Source organism: Erpetoichthys calabaricus, chromosome 16 (assembly GCF_900747795.2).
Source record: "Erpetoichthys calabaricus chromosome 16, fErpCal1.3, whole genome shotgun sequence".
In the NCBI taxonomy this organism is placed as follows: Eukaryota; Metazoa; Chordata; class Cladistia; order Polypteriformes; family Polypteridae; genus Erpetoichthys; species Erpetoichthys calabaricus.
The window spans coordinates 8725420-8748575 of record NC_041409.2 but is presented as its reverse complement, the minus strand read 5'-3'; the positions used below and the strand labels follow the sequence as shown (position 1 = coordinate 8748575).

Below are 23156 nucleotides of genomic sequence, written 5' to 3'. Positions count from 1 at the left end.
AATTGGACTGGACTGCCAATACAGATGCTCTGTGCAAGAGAGGACAGAGCCGACTATACTTCCTTAGAAGGCTGGCGTCCTTCAACATCTGCAATAAGATGCTGCAGATGTTCTACAAGATGGTTGTGGCGATGTGCTGGGGAGGTAGCATAAAGAACAGGGACACCTCACGCCTGGACAAACTGGTGAGGAAGGCAGGCTCTATTGTAGGCATGGAGATGGACAGTTTGACATCCATGGCAGAGCGACGGGCGCTGAGCAGACTCCTGTCAATCATGGAGAATCCACTGCATCCACTAAACAGGATCATCTCCAGACAGAAGAGCAGCTTCAGCGCCAGACTGCTGTCACTGTCCTGCTCCACTGACAGACTGAGGAGATCGTTCCTCCCCCACACAATGTGACTCTTCAATTCCACTCGGGGGGGGGGGGTTAAACGTCAACATTATACAAAGTTGTTGTCCGTTATACCTGCATTGTTATCACTCTTTAATTTAATATTGTTTTTTAGCAGTATGCTGTTGCTGGAGTATTTGAATTTCCCCTTGGGGGTTAATAAAGTATCTATCTATCTATCTATCTATCTATCTATCTATCTATCTATCTATCTATCTATCTATCTATCTATCTATCTATCTATCTATCTATCTATCTATCTATCTATCTATCTATCTATCTATCTATCTATCTATCTATCTATCTATGTCAAAGAAGCTCAAACTGAGCAAAGACGGAAAAGGCTACAGTGGCTACTTCAGCCAGAAAGAACTGGGCTGGTCCTGTGCTGCTGTGCTATGTTTACCTCATGATATTGTAATATATGCTTTTCCTTTCATTTCTGACATACAGTTATAAAGATGCATCACTGAAGCAAAGCTAAAGTGATTCCCAGCAACTACAAGACACACTGATGTGTATGAAAGGAGTAGCTTTTAACCACAGGACAAACTAGAGGTCACATGCTGCAAAATGGCTTTGTCATCAGCCTGTGATTTTATGATTGATGAAATGAAATTTCTACTATACATCATCTTTAATCTTAATGGATCCAAAGGTGGAGCATACGACATGTCTTTTCAATTGCAGCAATTCTACCCGTCCGACCGCAGAGAAACAGATATTTATGGGGTCTGACAAACTTGACACTTGTATTACTTTCACTGCATTATTTAATTAAGTTTTGAAGTATCTCTGGAAATGAGTTTTGATTCACTGTTCTGCATTGTGAAATATGACATGAATAGTACCTTTGTTACTGAAAGGACAGTAATGTGTATATGTGAGGAAATACAGATTATATGTGTTTCACACACATGCTGAATGTGTGGGATGCCCAGGCTGCAAAAGCTTGCCAAGGCTGCAGATTAAGGGGCATGCCTGACTTGGGTCCAAAGGAAATCAACCCTGTCTTTCAATGGGCATCTCTCTATGCAAGTGTGGAAAGTAAGCGAAGTACGTATTGTATGGTGGATGCAGCACGGTTCCAGAAATGCTGTATTTTCAAGGATACAATCAATACAGACAACCAGAAAGATATTGATTTCCCTACTGCTCATTTGATGGAGGTATACTATCACTGACTAGGAAGAGTGAGATATTGTGCAGTCTCGGACCAATTCCTTTACTGATTACTGAACATATAGAAATGACAGCAGGGGCCACTGAGGCTTGGTTCTAGCCTGGTGCTTGGCTTGGAAATACCCTAGAGATGGGAAATACAGTTTATCATTGAGGAAAAGTAATGGAATTGGGATGAGAGTCTGAAGTGGTAGTTCACTTATGAGAGGGTGAAGTCAAGAAAAAGACAATGAGTTGGTAAGTTAGTGCTTTTAATATTCAGTGAGAGGAAAAGTGGAAAAGCCATAAAAAGGGCAGACAGATCAATTACCCATGAGGAACGCCCAGACTTTATGGTCTTCCTAGGCATCTTAATTACACGTATAAAAACCCAACATGAAGATCAGCATGGCTAAGCGTGCAAATAAAGTTGTTTTAAAGCATGGCACACTCTCACATAACATCTGGAAATTCACCTTCAAAAAAGGCAATAACCTCAGTTCAGACCACAGCAACCTTTATTCTGCGATAATAAGACACTTAAGAATTCCTAAGCCATACTTTCATCAGATATAGAGTATGTAAATTTGACAAGAACTGAATATGACAGAGAGGCATTTCTGGTACTGATGGTTACAGAACATTTATCACAACCGTCAGACGGTCCTGGTCAACAACATGGAAATGGTTTGAACATCAGTGTTTTAACCATTGACACAAATTTGTGCCATACGTGGATTAATAGGTAATACCTCAGATCCAGGATGCAAATTTGATTTGATTTGATATGCCTTATTAATCTCTGAGGGGAAATTCTCTTTTTGCATGTCCTTTCGTGGTCAGAGTGCAGGGTGGGCCATTGTATAGTTCCCCTGGATCAATTTGCAGGTGAAGAGACTTTCTTAAGGGCCTAACAGAGTAGGGTCCCTTTTGGTAGTAATGGGATTTTGAACTGGCAACCTTCCAGAATAAAGTGAGGTCATGTGGGCTCTGAGATTTAATTTACCCTTTTGACCCCTGGGAGCCTGAATTCAAATCTTGGGGGTTACTGAAAATAAATATTAAAAACAACTTATGGTGTTTTAAATCACTCACTGCCCATTAGTGGGTTTGTGAAAATTATTGTAACAGCCACCTTACAGGCTGGGTGGGACTGGATGGTTGAGTGGCAGCAACCCATCAGGTGGTGAAGGGGAGCACATTGTGATATGCTGTATAGTGGGAAAGTGACCCCAACCTACACTCTGAACATCTCATAGATCATGAGCTGAACAGGATCAGAGGAGAGAAGAGACACGCGTCAAAATGGAAGAATGAAAGGTGCAAGTATATTTACAAGAGTGCTGTACAACAAAACACAGCACTGTCAGGCAAGTCTTGCTTCACAGTCCTCCAGAATTGACACTCCATCCATCCATCCATTTTCCCACCTGCTGAATCCGAACACAGGGTCACAGGGGTCTGCTGGAGCCAATCCCAGCCAACACAGGGCACAAGGCAGGAACCAATCCCGGGCAGGGTGCCAACCCACCGCAGGACACAGAATTGACACTCAATCAAAAGCAAATAGAATGAAAAAGAAAAAAAAATTGGATATTTACAGTAAGTACAGTACACTACTACAGTCCCCGATATAAAAAACTACACACACACAAAATAAACTCAGTCTTCCTTATTTGAACCTGACTCAGGAATCTCTTCAAAAGGGAAAAACAGAAACAAATATCTACAAAAAAAAGCAAGTGTGTGTATTCACAAAAAGAAAAACAACTCCACCAATCCCAGAAGATAAAAAATTACCCTAAAACTCTCTCTCTCTCTCTCTGTATATATATATATATATATATATATATATATATATATATATATATATATATATATATATATATATATATATAAAATAATAATAATAATTCATTTTATTTATAAGGCACTTTACATTTGTAGTAAACCTCAAAGTGTAACATAAAAAAATTAAAACAAAGACACAACAAGATAAAAACAAAGATAAAACAATAATTAGAGGCAATTGTGTTAATCTGCTCTCCTAAATAGAAAAGGCCGTATACAATCAGATTGTGACACAGACTTCGAATGCCGTGAATGTAATTACCCCGATCTACATGCTGTCAAATAAACGAACCACACGCCGTGGCGCAACGTTAGGGGCATCGCCTCTGGCGCTGACGTCCGAGGTTCGATTCCCGAGAGGGAGTGCAGTGGAGTGTGTACGCCTGATGAGCCCAGAATGAGGGCGAAACACGTGTCGCGTACTCTTTGCATTTATTTGACAGTAAACTATTTCAACCATTCTATGATCTGCTCGTCACAAACTGAGGGCACCGTGGCGGATGTTAGCAGATTGCTGGCCAACCACAAGCGTTACCTGGTAGGTAACCACCCATACAATCAGATTGTGACACAGACTTCGAATGCCGTGAATATATATATATATATATATATATATATATATATATATATATATATAAACATCTAAGCATGGAAGTGTGTGTGTCTGTCTGGCCCGGAAGTGAGAGGTGGAGTTGGGGTAAAGGCTCCGCCTCTGAGGAAAAAGAAAACTTGCTTAACCGCTAATAACACAACCGAGGCGAGCACGTCGGCAAAACGAAACCTCCGAAGAAAGACAACGTCACTTAGCCACTAACATCCGCAAAGCAGTGTCCCTTTTACTTTTCCTCTCACCGCTAATACACAAGCGAATTTGAAAAGTGGGAGATAATGAACTATGAAGAAACATCTATTTGAACCCCTAATCGTCTGGAACAGAGGACCAGCAGCCATAACCATTACAATATTTTGCAGTGATCTTAAAAATCTTTTGAACATTAATTATAAAAGGTTTAACAGATAAGTTAAAGGCTTCCTCTGATGACATAGACGGCATGAATTGTCTCAGAGCCATAGTCCATCATAGTGCATTAAAATGATCGTATTCAGTATACACAATATTGCCAGTTTTCTACTAAGTAAGGACTATACATCTGTCCATGGTCTACAAATCAGATTGCATGAAAACTGTGTGTTTCCCAGTACAATTAGGCTCTATCAACAATTCTGTCTTTTATTTGAAAGAGCTGTCATTCAGTCAGCCGCTTTGATTCATTTCAGCATTCATATTGTGTGGGATTGTATCTCTCCCATTTTAAATGTAGTCCGAATGTCATGCCTTCTCCTCCTGGGTCACACACTGAGAAAGGAGAGGCTGTTAGCGGTAGAGGGAGATAAGAGCACCTTCTCTCCCTGAAATGGTGATCTGATTAGCTACAGAAGCTCAGACAGCAGGGCACGGGATCCTGTCTCACTGAGAAATCTGATTTCAAAAGCCTCGGCACCCAACCCAGGCTAATAGCCTAGTGCAAAGCAATTTTGATAAGACTCCTTAGATAAAGGAAGAGGTTACCCACCTTCAAAAATGGCTTAGGCATTACTTTTACTTTTCAATGTGCAATGTACCGTAGAATCATACAAGAAAATGCTGGAAAATTCTTTCCTTCCCTCAAGAAAAACAAATAAACAAAGAAATGGAACAAAAAGTATTTGATGAGGTTGCAAAGTTGCAGCTTGTTATCTTTAAAGAGAAAGCCCCAGTCGAGAAAATCTCATAGACTACCTTTTATTATCCGTGTGCTGATTCTTTATATTGCTTATTGTAGACAGAGAGTCAGATTAATAAAGTGAATAACATCTTAGTCTATGGGACTGATGATCGTTAACCAGATTAATTTCTCATCTAAAGTATTTCAGAATTATGTAATTAAAAGAAAACATGTCATTAGGATTAATTAGGAGGAGGAATCAATTACCTTAAAGATAAGAATTAACTGAAGTGAGCTTATCGCTCAGTTAAGAAAATTAATAAATAACTTGCACAAATGCTCTCTGGTCTTTACAGAAACGGACAGAGCTAAGAACATATGGCCTATGAAGTCTATTCAAATCATTTTATTGGGCAGTTGAAACACCACCTAACATTTTATTGGCTACCTGACCTTTACAAAAATAAACTTTGTCACTTTACAACAGAGGTGGCGCAGGAATGCCTTCTAGTTTCAAGGATCCATGTTTAATTTGTGATGAGTTTGCATGTTCTTCCTGCATCTTCATAAGTGCTCCTCTGTGTATTCTTCTATGTAAGGTGCACACACTTGACTCTAATTTTTTTCATTTTTTACTCACTCGTCCTGGTGAGGGTCATAGTGGCTATAGAAAAGCTGGATGGACCAGGCTATCATAACTCAAACAAAAGTCTCTGGTTATTTCTGGAAAAAATACCAGGTGCTTTCTGGGAAACAGGGTGCATGCAATCTGTCTTGGCTCATTTGTCATTGCTCTGTTCCTGGTGTACCATCTGTGGAAAGCATCCTGTCACCATTCTCACTACATGCTCAAACTATATCAAACGGGAAATTAAGAATGAGAGAAGTACTGGCTGTACTTTGAGATCTTTTCATATTCTTGAATTCTTCAACCTAGTACAGACAGAGACCTTAACCATCTCAAGAGAGAAACTGCGTGTACTTATAATCTCCTCTTTGCATGTGATGCAATTACAGAAATGGATGACCACTTGAGTGTGAATGGAGGTGAGTTATAAGGAAAAATTAAAGAAGTTGAGCCTTTTCAGTTTCAGCAAGGGGACATTAAAGTGTGACATGGCTGAAGTGTTCAAAATTATGAAGGGAATTAGTACAGTGGACAAAGTCATTACTTTAAAATGAGATCATCAAGAACACGGGGACACAGTTGGAAACTTATTAAGGGTAAATTTTGCAAAAACAATAAGAAGTTTTTCTTCACAAAACATAGAACCATAGACACTTTGTATACATTTTCAAGTATTGTGGTAGACAGTAGGACTTTAGGGACTTTCAAAAGTTATTTTAGAAGAACTAAGTACACAGATCTGGCAGGCTTTGTTGGACTGAATAGCTTGTTCTCATCTAGATTGTTTTACTGTTATAATGTGTAAAAAAATCTGAGAAGAAGATAGATAATGAGAAGAATGGGTTCCACTCTGGGAGATAAAAGCAGTGCTAAAAATTGGCAAAAGAGCTTGGTGGACTATTGTTCACTTAGTCATCAAGTACAAAAACCTGACAAATAATTGAGAAGAACTGTAATAGATGTTAATTAAACTCGGAACAACAGATTAACTTTAATGAAAAATGCTGGCTACGGGCCTCAGTTTGGAACTGATGGTTGACAGGAGTTTTATTTTATCTTATAGGAGAAGGTCCACACAGGGTTGTTTGACTGAATATGTCAAAGCTTAAAGCACTTTTTACTTTGTACTGTACTCTTATTTACTCATACATGCAACTGCGTGTGTATACATTTTTTTCAAATAGTTTTATTCCTCTTAATCCAGATGAATGCCTTCAATAATTAGTGTCTCTCTGCAACTTCAGAATGAGATTACCTGACAAGCCTCTAAATTTCAGCAGTTACTCTGCATGAGATACGGCTAACTGTTTGTTCTCCTCAAAATAAACTGTTGTTTTTCCATACCCTCTAAGAAGCTGTGCAGCTGCCAACTTTTAAATGAAAAGCAATTCTGGAAAAGCGTTCAAAGCCTGCTGTGTATAAGTAGGTGGCCAATCAATTAGGCCAATTTCAGCAAAAAAAAATCACAAGTAAAAACTGAAATAATTATCTGAAAGAAAACCCAGAGCAGCAATATAGATTCACATTTGTGTGTCGCTCTTTAACTTCCGACAAAACCACCTCAGAAATATACTCTTTACCTGAGAGAAGCAGTAAAAATGGATATACAAGCAACTTGGAAATAATGAAGGAAATCTACAATACCACAGAACATTTTCAAAACTCAAGTACTAAATAAATGAGTAATGCAGCAAACGCCAACTACTACAAAAATCTGAACCACATGCATTGAAACAACACAGGAATAGGTCGATAAAATTGCATTTTTAAAATCAGATGAGCCAATTTAATCAAGCAGATCCAGAAAACCATAGACAAATATTAATTATTAACCACGCACAATGATAATACTGTTCCTATTAAGGATAGAATCCTTTCCACTTTAATTCTAGAAACACTTGCTAAAATATTCATAATAATGTCCAAAATGGTATTCCATCATTTCAACAAAATTCAACAATAAACACAAAACAGTAGAAAGGATTGTCACTTACCTCCTGACGACACAAGGCAGCAGAATGAGAAGATGCTGAATGTTCTTGATGTGCCGGAACTTACCTGTCATTACTCTCCTATACTATTTCAAGTTTTACTCACACACCAAAGCATGCAAATGCTCCATTGACAATGCAAACCATTGTGACAGTACTGGTGTAATTGTACTAATAATAAGCACAGAAAAAGAAAACATTGAAATGTGAATTTCTATATTCAATTACCCATGAAAATCAAACCTTAAACCTTTGTTTCCCTTCTCTTCTATGTGTGGTCAGAAAAAATCTTCCTGAATGACTCTGGAAAGCAAGCCATATTATTGGTAATGTAATGTGCTGTGATGTGCAGTTAGCCTTAACCTACCAGTAATGCTTTTGATAAACAATTACTGTACGTAGAAGCATAACAGATTCTGTTACCTTCAGTTAAGAAATTTACATTTTTCGATGTTTTCTTTTTCCCAAAATTTATTTTTGACATATCTTTTTAGTTCCCTACATTTCAAATGTATATCTTGTGCATAACACATCTAATTGCTCAAATTATCAAAACAAAATTTTGAAATGTAGCAAGCAGTATGCATACCTTATACTATAAAAATGCATTTGAGAGCTTTGAAAGGGACGAGGTGATGGAAGTCATTAGAGTTACAAAGCTAAGAATTTTAATTGAGTTGTTAGACAGCTTTAGGATCTACGTGAGCATGGCTGGGAGAACATCCAGGAGGTAGGGAGCTAATTGGGTCTTTCCCTGGGTCATATGTGATATTATGACAATGACACAATAAAACAACAACTGAATAAACATATATCCATTACACATGAGTTTTATATATGTGTGTTTTTGTATATACTGTATGTTCACCTGGAATATTTAATATAGATTTCTCATTTATTACACACCCTAACTGCAATGGCATTTAAATCTTACCTCCATTTTATTTTACTGGTCAGTGCACAAATTAGTTTTATTCACAAGAAAACTTATTTCACTTTAATTCACTATGATACTTCATATGCTGTAAATGCACAGAATTTTATATTTTGGAGATGGTCTACAGCAAACAGTACAGGTGGAAGAAATTCCAAAGTTTACTTTATACAGTACATAATGTATTTTTGTAACAAAATGTGAGGTGCAATCACAAAACAGGAAAAGTTACTCACGGTCATTGCACTGATTTCCAGAGTAAGAAGTCATAGAGCAATCGCACGTGAAGTTCTCCCACTGCTGGATGCAGATGCCACTGTTGGCACAGGAATCCTCCTGACATGTTGTACTGGGACCTGCGAAGAACAGGGACAGACATATAAATTAGATAGCAAATGGTGGATCTTGGCATTCAACATGCACAAAAACACACTACCCTTCATGCACTAAAGAGTTTCAAAAGGGCATTCCCTCCTAGCAGGATTAGAGTCGCTGCAACCTCCGCATACTGTCCTGTTTGATGTATTAGAGTTTATCTGATCAAAAACTGCTTAATATGAGATGTGTTCAATATGTATTTAGTCGATTAAATGATACGATGTTGTTATATAACATAAAAATATATATGTTAATTGGTGCAGTTTCACAATCTCAGACATACTGCTATGATTCTGTTAGTATCCATTTTAAAAGTGTTTATAATTAAATGTTTTAATGATTTCAATCTCTGTAATATGCTTAGTTTTGTGTTTTGATTGGTGTGTACACCTTAACAATAAAAACAGTCTACAGTAGGTAAAAATGAATGATTTAAATCTGTCAATTTTACCCTCTTGCAATATAGATTGCTCTTCTGAAGAGGTCCCCATATGCAGAGGGATGCACAGTATATGCTAGAAGTTCCCAACTTCCCTGATTTATTAGGATATGTCTAAGAGGGAATGCGGGTCACTGTAAAAACAGTTTAGTGAAGCACACCTTCTTCATCCGATAATCAGGTGAAAACCAAGAGAACTGCAAGTTAAACACACTTAAGTGCAATGCTTTTAAGGAAAACATTGGGGGGAAAACATTCAAAACAAAATGTAAGAAAAGTGAAAAAGAAATTAGGCTGGGGTGGAAAGGCTTAAAGTGCATTTATTGTGTAATGCATTGTGAAGTACAGAACAGAAATCACTTAAAAACCTGTAAAAGCATACGGTTCACTTCCTGAAATGTTTTTAAAATGTGCCGCTTCTTCATAAACACTCCCCCAGCAAGTTGTGGCCCCTTCCACCCTCTCTCCCCATGCTGCATGCAAACTAAATAAAGTAAGTACTTATAGAAAGCTTTGTTGTTTGTTATGGATTTTTACCTTATGGATTGTATCTTATCTCTTTGCCTCTTATACACTATCTATCTATCTATCTATCTATCTATCTATCTATCTATCTATCTATCTATCTATCTATCTATCTATCTATCTAGTTGTTAGAGACGTACACTGTATTCATCTTCATAATTTTTCTATCTTTGTTGGAGCGGCTAGCATGGACATTTCAAAACAGGGACATGCCAGGGCATTTAAAATGTAAAATTAAAGATAACCATTGCAACTCAACATAACATTTTCAAACCTGCTAAATCCAATTAGGGGTTGTAGAAGCCAGCATCATTCACAAGGCAGAAGACCACTGTGAATGAGGCGTCAGCCCAGCTTTTGGTGGGAACACCTCAACCCCATAAAACACACACACACACTCCCTATAAATGGAGGTCAGTTTAGAATTGACAATCAACCTAATATAGAACCCTGAGCTTTAAGAGTGCCTGATGAGAAACCCACTCTAAAAGTCAACTCCAAACAAGTGACTGGCTTAGGATTCACACCCATGATACTGGATCCATGATGAAACAAGATAACATAATGCAAATAATAATAATCCATCCATCCATCCATTTTCCAACCCGCTGAATCTGAATACAGGGTCACGGGGGTCTGCTGGAGCCAATCCCAGCCGACACATGGCACAAGGCAGGAACCAATCCCGGGCAGGGTGCCAACCCACCGCAGAATAATAATAATAATAATAATAATAATAATATGTATTTGAACACTGGATCCAACCCAGTATTTATGTAAGTCATTCAAAATCTCCACTCTGAAATTTGAATATCCCCATGAATGGTATTCTCTTAATACTTGTCATTTTAGGTAGATCTAAATACAATCAAAATAACATTCACCAACTTAATTCACTATTTGTTAATAATATAAAAATGATGCAATACAATGCATTTTCTCTTTCTTTCTTTCTTTCTTTCTTTCTTTCTTTCTTTCTTTCTTTCTTTCTTTCTTTCGTTCAAACACATTTCTCCTGCCATATATTATGCAATAATTAACCAATATTTGTGTATGAGATATATAGATTAATTATCTAAATATCTGTACATCAAATAAATGTATTTCATCTTGATATCAGAGGCAGACTAAGGGGTTTCATTCACCCATTCATCCATTTCCCAATCCTGCTCTATCCAGGTTGGAGTCAATGGGGAACTACATGCCACTCTGGCAACAAAATTTGCAGTGGAATGACCCCAGCTGCATGTAAAATAATAATGATCTACATACTAGTTTTTATAAAACAAATGTCTGAAGGTAAAATATCCACAACAACTGAATATACGTTGGGCTGAATGAGCACACTAGTGTTCATGTTTAACTCTGAAGGTGAGTGAGCTCACCATAATTTCATTAAGTTTTGTTAGACTGACTGAAGGGAAGAAAACATCTTGTCAAATCTTTTTCACACGACAACTGGAAGAAGACAATGGCACCACAACATAATCACCTACCTTTCAGAATGTACAGTGAATTTGTTATTAAGAATCTATAAAATATTACAAGAATTTACAAATGTGAAATTATATACAACACACAGGACACAGAAGCACAAAGATATGAACCTCACACCACACTGTTAGCAGGGTAATAAACAAATCAATAAATATATATTAAACAAAATAACAAGAAAATACACTTATTAATTATTAAATGCTTACCTTCTTTGGCAATTAAATGTGACTAAAACATTATATATTATGTCCAACATAAATGTCTAAATTTCAGGAAGTGAACCATTTCTTGTAATCATTAACAAAAATGACACCACACATTACACAGAGCAGCTTTTAGCCATATTCAGAATGGAATTGAACCTTCTACCTTGTAGATCTGCTTTGGTGAACTCAACTTTGTTAGCAAAAGAACAGAAAAGCGAAAACAATAAAAGAGGTTAGTAGGCGGTAAATGATGCTGGTTAATAAAGCTCTGCTTTATTATCTATGTAGGCCTTGCAATCGCCTCATTTCTAGTCAGTACAGCAGCCATATGTAAATAAATACATTGACAATAAACACAAAATATTAGATTATTTAAGCAGAGAAAGTTTAGTCTAGCAGCTGGAAAGCAATGCACAGGTTTGTGTCTGAGAAATGCATTATGCCATTTAAAAAAGGTAACTTGTCTGCATAATACAGTATAGAAAAGCATAATATTAGAAGGAGTGATTAGCTTAACAACACAGTCCTCCTAATGTAGATAATTCCAAAAAATTATTACAACACATTTATACAGAAGATATTTAATATAATAACATAAAGGATTAAGGGTCTATGCACACACACAAATGATCTGTTTATTTATAATTATATCTATCTATCTATCTATCTATCTATCTATCTATCTATCTATCTATCTATCTATCTATCTATCTACAATGTATGCAATGTACACCATACTCTCATATGTACAGTATATACAGTGTGTGTACGTACATCGATTAGCCACAACATTAAAACCACTTGCCATAAGCAGCAGACTTTTTAAGTCCTGTAAGTGACGTGTTGTTGCGACTTGTTTTTCTAGCACATCCCACAAATGCTGAATTAGATTGAGATGTGGGGAATTTCAAGAACAAGTCAGTTGTGATGCTCACTTGCTCATTGTAGGTGCTTTCGGCATAGGCACTCTCACTAGTTTACGGCTATGCAGCCAGATTGGCAGCATGTTGCAATGCTCTGTGTGTTCTGACACTTTTCTCTCATGAACAGCATTAAGTTTATAGACACTTTGTGCTACAGTGGCTCTTCTGTGGGATCGGACCAGATGGCCCAGCCTTTGCTCCCCACCTGCATCAAAGAGCCTTGGGCACCCATGACCATGCTGCCAGTTAACCAGTCGACTTTCATTTGACCACTTTTGGTAGTTACTAACCACTGCTTACCAGAAGTATCCTATAAGACCTGCAGTTTTGGAGATGCTATCACCCAGTCATCTTGCCATCACAATTTTGGCTCTTATCAAAGTTGCTCATATCCTTACACTTGCCAATTTTTCATTCCCTTTAAGATCTGTCTGTTCACTTGCTGCCTAAAATATCCCATCCTTTGACAGTTGCCATTGTAATGAGATAATCAATGTATTCACTTTACCTGTTAGTGGCTGTAACATTGTTGCTGATCTAAATATATTGAATATATATTAATACACATACAATATACATATACTGTACAATATATGTACAGTGCTGCGTAGGTCTTGCAAATTCACGCCAAGACTGTACTCCACAGGGGTTCATATCATATGATGTGTCTTGAAAGTTTGTAGTTTCCTACTGTTTTATTCCATTAATTATGATTTTCATTTTATTGTGTAGTGTTAGGGCAGAAGCATAGATGCTACTGAAGTGCAGGCAAGCACTGGGATTAAGTACAAGATAGAAGGAGATTCTCAACATCCCAACCTAAGTGGTGGCATTTATATAAGAATGAACCTGAACAACTGTGCTTTTCCAGGGTCATAAGGTGCAGGAAGGTGAGAAGCAATAGTCATTGTAATGTGTGGAAAATATTAAATGAAGGCTGATGCACTAAGGTCAAAATGTGGGTAGGGAAAAGATGTTAAAACAGAGAACCTCAACATCACGTGCACTTGTTTATTGGATCTCCTTTAATAAAATACTTCTGAATTTCATAACCTTCTTCTAAGTGTGAAATAAAAACCTATCTATCTCATATCAACCACTCTTATTCCAATTAGTGAGACTTGCATGAGTGGATGCTTACCCTAGTAGCATCAGGTACAAGGCAGAAATCAACTCTGAAATGCACACACACACACACACACACACACACACACACACACACACACACACACACACTTACACTCCCAAACTCAGTCACATTGGGCCAGTTTAGAGTAATCAATCAACCTAACATGAATGTATTTAGGATGTTGGGGAGGATGTTGTTTGAACCCAGGAGCCATTAGGCAGCACCACTAGCAACTACGCCATCATGCTGCCTGAAGTAAAAATCTAGTTTGATATATTTTATTATTTGGTTCTCTTTTATTCTTGGTTTAAGGGAGTGACAAAGGATGATACTCTTACTGTACACATATAGTAAATGCATATGCTGTAAGCTTCTACTAAACACCCATGGCCTTAGTAAGGAAAGAAAAACTTTAATCTACAACTATAAACAAGTATCTGACACACATTGCACAATAATTCATTTTATAGAATATAAATAGGAAAAAAAGTCTGTTCAGTCACCTTTTAATATGAAAACCCCACTGATATTCATACATTAGTAACTGAAAAAGGTTGCTTCTAAAAACATCAGAAAGGGTTTAAAATAATGTAGTTAAATACATAACACCAAAAATAGTAAGTATTTCCTAAATGTACAGAATTGTTATTCATTAATTAATATAATTCATTCTTATTTTCTTAATTCTAAATGAGCAAGTAATTTGCAAGTACCACTTGTTTATACAATACATTTGATAATACAGTTATACAATTGAAAACACATACAGTACATATAAAAACATGTCTTTTATACAAAATTAATTGATGCTTGAAAGGTGGAGGAAAAGCACAACAAATTTTACATTTCCAAATTATAGCAATATATTTCAATAGCAATATTCTTTTGCCTTCTGGTTTTGTAGTTCTCTGTTTTACACTTACGTCACAGCACACTGTCAATATTCACCAGACTGGTGCCATCCTATTACAATGTATGCAAATGCAAAAATGATGTGCTATATTGTTAAGTATTTAACAGACAAAAAGGCAAATATGTTGGTGACAGACAAAATGAAGCTCCACATTCACCTTGTGTACTTTCTTTGGGAATATTTCTCAGCAGAAACGGAATGTATTATAGTGAAGCGAGAGCTTCACTGCATATTCATGCATTAAGTCACAGCAGTATTTGTACCCTGCCATTACACTCTTTACAGCACAGGTTCGAGTAAAACAGCTTGAGGCTGCCTTTGGATCTACCTTATTTCTTAATCAGAAGATAATTCTTCCCTTTAACTGAATTCTCAGCCAAATTGCACATATGGTTTCCTTATTTTTAGATTTACTAAGTAAATCACCACACACTCAATAAAACTTGCTTTTCATTTTAAAGGAATTTTGCAAAACAAATTCCTTCAATGGATATAAATGGACTTTTTAATCACTCATAATCAAAACCTGTTAAGCTAAAGAAAGAGTCTAAGGGACATGTGACAGGAACTAAGAAGAGTATACAAATATAAATGGACTTCCTGTCTTTGGGTCACAAAATATCACCCTGTCATTTCCCAATAACATCTATCTATCTATCTATCTATCTATCTATCTATCTATCTATCTATCTATCTATCTATCTATCTATCTATCTATCTATCCGTCAACTGATACTTCATGAAATTAGTATACAGCTGTAAAATGTACCAAATCAATTGCTTTTTATATATCTGTGTCAGCTCATTGCTAACTGGCAGCTGTAAATGATAATGATGTAAATGAAGAGCTATAGGAGCAAACAATGGATTATTGAGGTTAGTACCACATACATACATACATACATACACATAAGCAATATCTTTCTAAATTTATCTTAAATGCATGTCCCACATTGTAGTTATTTTCCCAAACAGAAAGGAAGGAAAAATGCAGCTAGATGTGTAGATGACTGTCAAGCTTTACTGTTTTCAGAACCTGCCATCTTATTAAGTACTTGTTTAGAATAAAACTTAAAATTCAATAGTCTTTCTGAGTAAAGTGACTATAAATAGAGATAATCTCAGATCTCTCATGTATTAAACAGCATACTACAAAAAAAATAAATCTAAGCAAGTGAAAGATTTTTTATATCAAGCCATTAAATTTTGCTCTTTCTTTAATGTAAGATTTATTGACTTGAATATTTTGCTTATTTTAGGAAATCTTCCCAAATAAATTTTGACTACTACTACGTATTGGCAGATTCATTTTGCCAAATAAAAGCAGAGCAACAAAAGTTTCAAGTTGTTTTTTTTCTTCTAGTTTTTCTATATGCATTATCGCATTTCTTTGATTTGCTACTCAATATTAAGATCTCTACAAGGATCTGAATTATCCGTATTTGAATGTTATTAAAATACTACTTTGAAGATTTCACTTAAATTATTCCAGAAACTCAGTTAATATACTATAAATGTATAATTTATTTAAAACCTACCTTCAGCTTCTTTATATATAATGTAATATAAAGGAACATATACAGTGTACATGTATATACCATATATGGCCAATTAGCCATCCATCCATCCATCCATTTTCCAACCCGCTGAATCCGAACACAGGGTCACGGGGGTCTGCTGGAGCCAATCCCAGCCAACACAGGGCACAAGGCAGGAAACAATCCTGGGCAGGGTGCCAACCCACCACAGGACACACACAAACACACCCACACACCAAGCACACACTAGGGCCAATTTAGAATCGCCAATCCACCTAACCTGCATGTCTTTGGACTGTGGGAGGAAACCGGAGCGCCCGGAGGAAACCCACGCAGACACGGGGAGAACATGCAAACTCCACGCAGGGAGGACCCGGGAATCGAACCCAGGTCCCCAGATCTCCCAACTGCGAGGCAGCAGTGCTACCCACTGCGCCACCGTGCCGCCCACTGGCCAATTAGCATTTACAGTAAACGATTTTCAAACTGTAAGGAACAAAACGTTTTCATCCCATATGAGATACAAGATCAATTAGCATTTAAAAATTTTCCAGTTTTAGTATTTCTTTAAATGATGTTAACTGATGGCATATAGTAAAGCATATATGTAGTTTGTTTTCCCCAGAAACTATATAATTATTGTGATTGTAACACATTTTGTTACAGAATAATTTTGAAATAACTCTCTGCTATGGGTTGTGCTGCTCTTGTGAAGACAAATAACAAAGATATAAATAAATAAATACAGTAAATACTGTATACTGTATATGTGTATTTATATATGTATGTATATGTATATATATATATATATACAGTATGTATGTACATACATGAACACATAAACAGAATGAGTCAAAGTTAATAAGAAAAATGAATATATTTTCACTAAATGAAATCACTGTTAATAACAGCATTGTTGAGCCCTGTTCTGTTTAAATATTAATTATAAGTGATGACCTCTTGTATAGCACATGCTGGTTGCTCCAGAAATAAACAGATGATTTCATGGTAGATATAAACATGGAGATGCTGACACAGAGACAGAATGTTGTGCTGATGGCAAAGAACAGGCAAACTAATTATGAGAAAGAGGTCAAATTTGCGCCAGTAATACTGAAGACACCATGTGTGGGCATAAAAAGAAGCTATTGTTCGAGAACGTGAGAGGGCACTAGTACTCATAAAAGGGCATACCTTCACATCCACGCTCAATCTGGCCACTGCGATGCAAAGCGTCATTAATTAGATCTGGGAGACGGCCATTCAGATCAACAGATGCCAGGCATCCCTGAAACCCGTCCCGAGATGCAACAAGCTTGGGCAAACTGCTGTACATGTTCTGTGCTAACCCAGCAATGTAGAGATCACCTAATTGTTAAAAACAAAACAAAAAAACACAAAAATAAAATAAAACATGGCATTAGGGTCACAGAAGAATGCAAATAGTTAAAAGTCTCATCCAAGTTTTACTTAACTTCTTTGGTATTATTAATACTTTTTTGTGATTTCAGTTTCCAAATGGCATAACCATATCAGGAAACAGTTATTTTCAGTGTCATTTATGATCTCAGGTGGCAAAATGGCACCTAATTAATATAGGATCTTGAATGTATTCTGTTAGAATTATAATACCCACATTAACCCTTACAAAATATTTGAGTCAAATTTCACCAAATTAATGAACAGCAAAATACGTGGAACATCCCATAATTTGAATATCTTCTGAACCGATTTTTCCAGGTCATGTTTCTCAGGTCCATTTTGTCCCACCACTTACTTTGGTGGATCATTCACTGCATTTAGGGAAGTCTCTACACAACCCATACAAAGAACCTAAATTTATCTTTTCAGCTCAGAATTGTAAAGGCTGTTAGTAAAGTGCCCTAACTTAAAAGAAAGAAAAGGCAAAAAGGTTTTAAAATATCACATGTTTGTAGAACTGTTTACACAGCTTGTTACACGACAATTTCCTTTGGATCAGCATTGACTTTAACGAACATTCCACTGCATTTAGGATAGTTTTTCATAACCCATAAAAATAATTAAATGATTTTTTTTCACTGCAAAACCTTTAAAAAAGCACATTAACTTTACTAAAATCAAGGCCGCTTTCAAACAACACATTTTAAACACTGCTATCTATCTATCTATCTATCTATCTATCTATCTATCTATCTATCTATCTATCTATCTATCTATCTATCTATCTATCTATCTATCTATCTATCTTATAGTACTTATCTCTGTATCTACAGTTAGGTCCATAAATGTTTGGACAGAGACAACTTTTTTCTAATTTTGGTTCTGTACATTACCACAATGAATTTTAAATGAAACAACTCAGATGCAGTTGAAGTGCAGACTTTCAGTTTTAATTCAGTGGGGTGAACAAAACGATTGCATAAAAATGTGAGGCAACTAAAGCATTTTTTAACACAATCCCTTCATTTCAGGGGCTCAAAAGTAATTGGACAATTGACTCAAAGGCTATTTCATGGGCAGGTGTGGTCAAGTCCGTCGTTATGTCATTATCAATGAAGCAGATAAAAGGCCTGGAGTTGATTTGAGGTGTGGTGCTTGCATGTGGAAGATTTTGCTGTGAACAGACAACATGCGGTCAAAGGAGCTCTCCATGCAGGTGAAAGAAGCCATCCTTAAGCTGCGAAAACAGAAAAAACCCATCCAAGAAATTGCTACAATATTACGAGTGGCAAAATCTACAGTTTGGTACATCCTGAGAAAGAAAGCAAGCACTGGTGAACTCAGCAACGCAAAAAGACCTGGAAGACAACAGTGGTGGATGATCGCAGAATCATTTCCATGGTGAAGAGAAACCCCATCACAACAGCCAACCAAGTGAACAACACTCTCCAGGGGGTAGGCATATCGATATCCAAGTCTACCTTAAAGAGAAGACTGCATGAAAGTAAATACAGAGGGTGCACTGCAAGCTGCAAGCCACTCATAAGCCTCAAGAATAGAAAGGCTAGATTGGACTTTGCTAAAGAACATCTAAAAAAGCCAGCACAGTTCTGGAAAAACATTCTTTGGACAGATGAAACCAAGATCAACCTCTACCAGAATGATGGCAAGAAAAATGTATGGAGAAGGTGTGGAACAGCTCATTATCCAAAGCATACCACATCATCTGTAAAACACGGTGGAGGGAGGCAGTGTGATGGCTTGGGCGTGCATGGCTGCCAGTGGCACTGGGACACTAGTGTTTATTGATGATGTGACACAGGACAGAAGCAGCCAAATGAATTCTGAGGTGTTCAGAGACATTCTGTCTGCTCAAATCCAGCTAAATGCAGTCAAATTGATTCATGATACAGATGGACAATGACCCAAAACATACAGCCAAAGCAACCCAGGAGTTTATTAAAGCAAAGAAGTGGAAAATTCTTGAATGTCCAAGTCAGTCACCTGATCTTAACCCAATTAAGCAGGCATTTCACTTGTTAAAGACTAAACTTCAGACAGAAAGGCCCACAAACAAACAGCAACTGAAAGCCGCTGCAGTAAAGGCCTGGCAGAGCATTAAAAAGGAGGAAACCCAGCATCTGGTGATGTCCATGAGTTCAACACTTCAGGCTGTCATTGCCAGCAAAGGATTTCCAACCAAGTATTAGAAATGAACATTTGATTTCCAGTTATTTAATTTGTCCAATTACTTTTGAGCCCCTGAAATGAAGGGATTGTGTTAAAAAAAATGCTTTAGTTGCCTCACATTTTTATGCAATCATTTTGTTCACCCCACTGAATTAAAGCTGAAAGTCTGCACTTCAACTGCATCTGAGTTGTTTCATTTAAAATTCATTGTGGTAATGTACAGAACCAAAATTAGAAAAAAGTTGTCTCTGTCCAAATATTTATGGACCTAGCTGTATCTATCTATCTATCTATCTATCTATCTATCTATCTATCTATCTATCTATCTATCTATCTATCTATCTAGATTTTACTGTCCATTTTTAGTGGATTTTATTCTTCATTTGGTGGACTGTTTGTTTATATTCCATAAATGCATTGTAAATATCATCTGCTCTAAACATTTGGGTCACCACTACCGCAGGTTACAATTATCAAGCAATATAAAATAGGTTTAGGGTGAAAAGTCTCACTCCTAGGGAACCTAAAAGGTGGTGTTTGAATCAAGTTTAAAAAAGACAGCATTGAGTCAGCATGTGAAGACGTAGTAGGCTTAATACACATGAAATTAATGAAGAGCAAAACACAAAGTACTAAACAACTAGAAAAATATGTTAAGAATCCATAATTCTTTTACAGAAGATTTTAATCTTCATCTAACTAAAAAGATTGCAATATGCAAGCTTTCGAGGCACCTCGGGCAGCTTCTTCAAGCAAGATATTATTAAATTACATCATTACATTTTGCCTGAAGAAGGGACCTGAGTTGCCTCGAAATCTTGCATATTGTTATCTTTTTAGTTAGCCAATAAAAGGTGTCATTTTGCTTGACTTCTAATGACAAGCTGGTTAAGTTTGCAGATGATACCAGACTGAAGATGGACCTGAACAGAATTCAGATTTGGGAAAATGTGTTGCTAATGAATAAATAAATGTAAAGTATTACACATAGGAATTAATACTTGAAAATACTCCTTATGTGAAGAAGCTAGTAGTTGTAGTGGACACTTTACTATCTACACCCAGACAGAGTACAGAAGTAGTTAAAAAGGCTAATAGGATGTGAGGTTATGTGACACAATATCTGGAGCACAAGTCAAGAGAGGTTTTGCTAAAGTTACTGTACATGACACACTAGTGAGTCCCTATCTGGAGTACTACATGTATAGTAGGTCTTCATATTACAAAAAAGACATAGCAGCAAATGAGGGCCAGGGAAAACAGACTCAACTAGGCTGACTGTATTACGTTTGAGGTATGAGTTAGAAGGAAAGATTGAATCAGCCGAACCTTTTTAGTTTAAGGAAATAGAAAAGAAATGGTGACAATACTTGAATTGTTTAAAATTTTCAAAAGAAGTGGTATTGTTGATCAAATGATGTAATTTGAAAATGGGTTCTTTAGCTCCTTTGACACAGAGTGTCTCTCTATGGTAAGTCATTAGTATTTATGAGTGAGCTGTAGCCTTCATCCAAACACACAACGCCATGTAAATGAAGAGTTGTAAAGCCAGTTTTAGAACAAACTGAAATTGAACCATTAGATGAATTGAGCAATAGTGGTGACAATGTGAATTGGTCATCAGACATTGTCACGGATAGTGAAACTACTGCATATGGCACTATACGACTGAACCACAGTGACATGCTTAGAGACAATTATGTGAAGCTTCAGCGTGGCAAAAAGGCAAAATGATTGTGATCAAGTAGAAGGACAAGAAAGACATTAGCCCACTGAGCACTGTTGACAAAGCAGCAAATGTCAATGTTTGTATGAGGGGATGGAAGTCATTAAGCCTTGGGCTATGGTAACTTACAATAACACAATGAATCATTTGGATCAGGCCCTCACATTCTACTCTCTCATGAACAAGAAACAAAAAAAATGTGAAAAGAAACACACTTCTGCTGTCCTAAATGTGACATTAGACTGCAAATCACACGAAGGAAGTGTACTAAATCTGCATCAGCACAACAGCAAACTCTAGACTTACCTTTCCTGCTGTGGTTATGTTGATATTTTGCTAATTACATGTTTCTCTTACATGTCATAACATCTATTTTATTAAAAAAATTCAAAGTTTTTTGCTCCTTTTTCCATGGGTTAATACAGGGGTGGGCAAAGTCATTCCTGGAGGGCCACAGTGGCTGCAGGTTTTTGTTCCAACCCAATTGCTTAATAAGAAGCACTTATTGCTCTAGAAACACTTCAGCTACATTTTAGTTATCTCCCTCATTAAGATTTTGAACCCTTATTGCTTATTTAAGTCTTAAACAGCTGCATTCTCAGTTTTTAATTGCTCCTTATTAACAATAGCAAATGACAAAAGAAACCAGCAGTTATCCATTTTGCTTGTTACTCTTTATACCTCTGTGTAGTTATCGTGCACTATTTGGTTTAATTAAATACTTGGAAGGAAAGAGAAGAGAAAAAAGTGAAGGATTGAGAATTACCCCTCCGTTTTACACGTCAAAGTATTTGGATGATATCCTTAGAATGGAAAAAAAATCTAGGATATGAGAATGACTTGACATAGCAGAGTTAAAGCACTAACAAGCCATGAAATGTAATTATTGGCAAGGTTTGTTTTCTAATTAAGCAACTGGGTTGGAACAAAAACCCGCGGCCACTGCGGCCCTCCAGGAATGACTTTGCCCACCCCTGGGTTAATATAATGCAAAGTAGGCTACTAAATACGTAGGGACAAGGATAAAAACTTTTTAAGGGTAAATTTTGCACTAAAGTTAAAGTTTGTCTTCACAACAAAAATCACAGATACACAGAATAAGTTACCAAGTGGTATGGTGGACTGTAGTACATTGGTAACTTTCAAAAATATCTCAACTGTATTTACGACAAATTAGGAGGATGAGATTTACAAGATGTTGGGCCGAATTGCTTGTTCCTGTCAAAATCATTTGATTGTCCTTAACCCATTTATGCCGAAGGTTGAAATTTTTGAGTTTGTGCATGAAATTCACATATGTTGCGTAGAAAAATATAAGGAACAAGAATTTGAAGAGAAAAAAATTTTATTACATTCCATTGTTGAGTTATGTGGAGTTCCAAAATTGGAACACTAGGCAAATCCACTTCTTACATTATACATAACATATGTTACTCCAACATGACTGTCGTTCCAATAATGGAACACGAGGCATAAAATTAAGAGTACTTTGCATATTATTAAGTAGGTAAAGCAATAATAAATGATCAAATGACACTTCACAGGAACATCAATGAGAAGAAAGGAATTACATAACATACCATTCTCAAACTTGCTTAATTAA

General features: G+C 36.6%; 1 protein-coding gene across 14 annotated transcripts in view; it reads right to left on the bottom strand.

The window, feature by feature from the left end:
* Positions 1-23156, bottom strand: part of nrxn3a (neurexin 3a) — a 1637233-nt gene that overhangs the window by 930867 nt on the left and 683210 nt on the right. For 8 of the 14 annotated variants that reach the window (XR_007933699.1, XM_051920151.1, XM_051920152.1 and 5 more), the window contains 2 exons: positions 17410-17583; positions 8904-9023 (listed from right to left, as the gene is read on the bottom strand). Coding sequence is in view for 12 of the 14 variants with exons in the window: in XM_051920151.1 (XP_051776111.1) it covers positions 8904-9023; positions 17410-17583 (294 nt within the window). In the remaining 2 variants the exon portion in view is untranslated. Of the gene's footprint in view, positions 1-8903; positions 9024-11875; positions 11903-17409; positions 17584-23156 lie in introns of all 14 variants that reach the window. The other 6 variants (XR_007933698.1, XM_051920149.1, XM_051920148.1 and 3 more) reach the window with 1 other exon arrangement.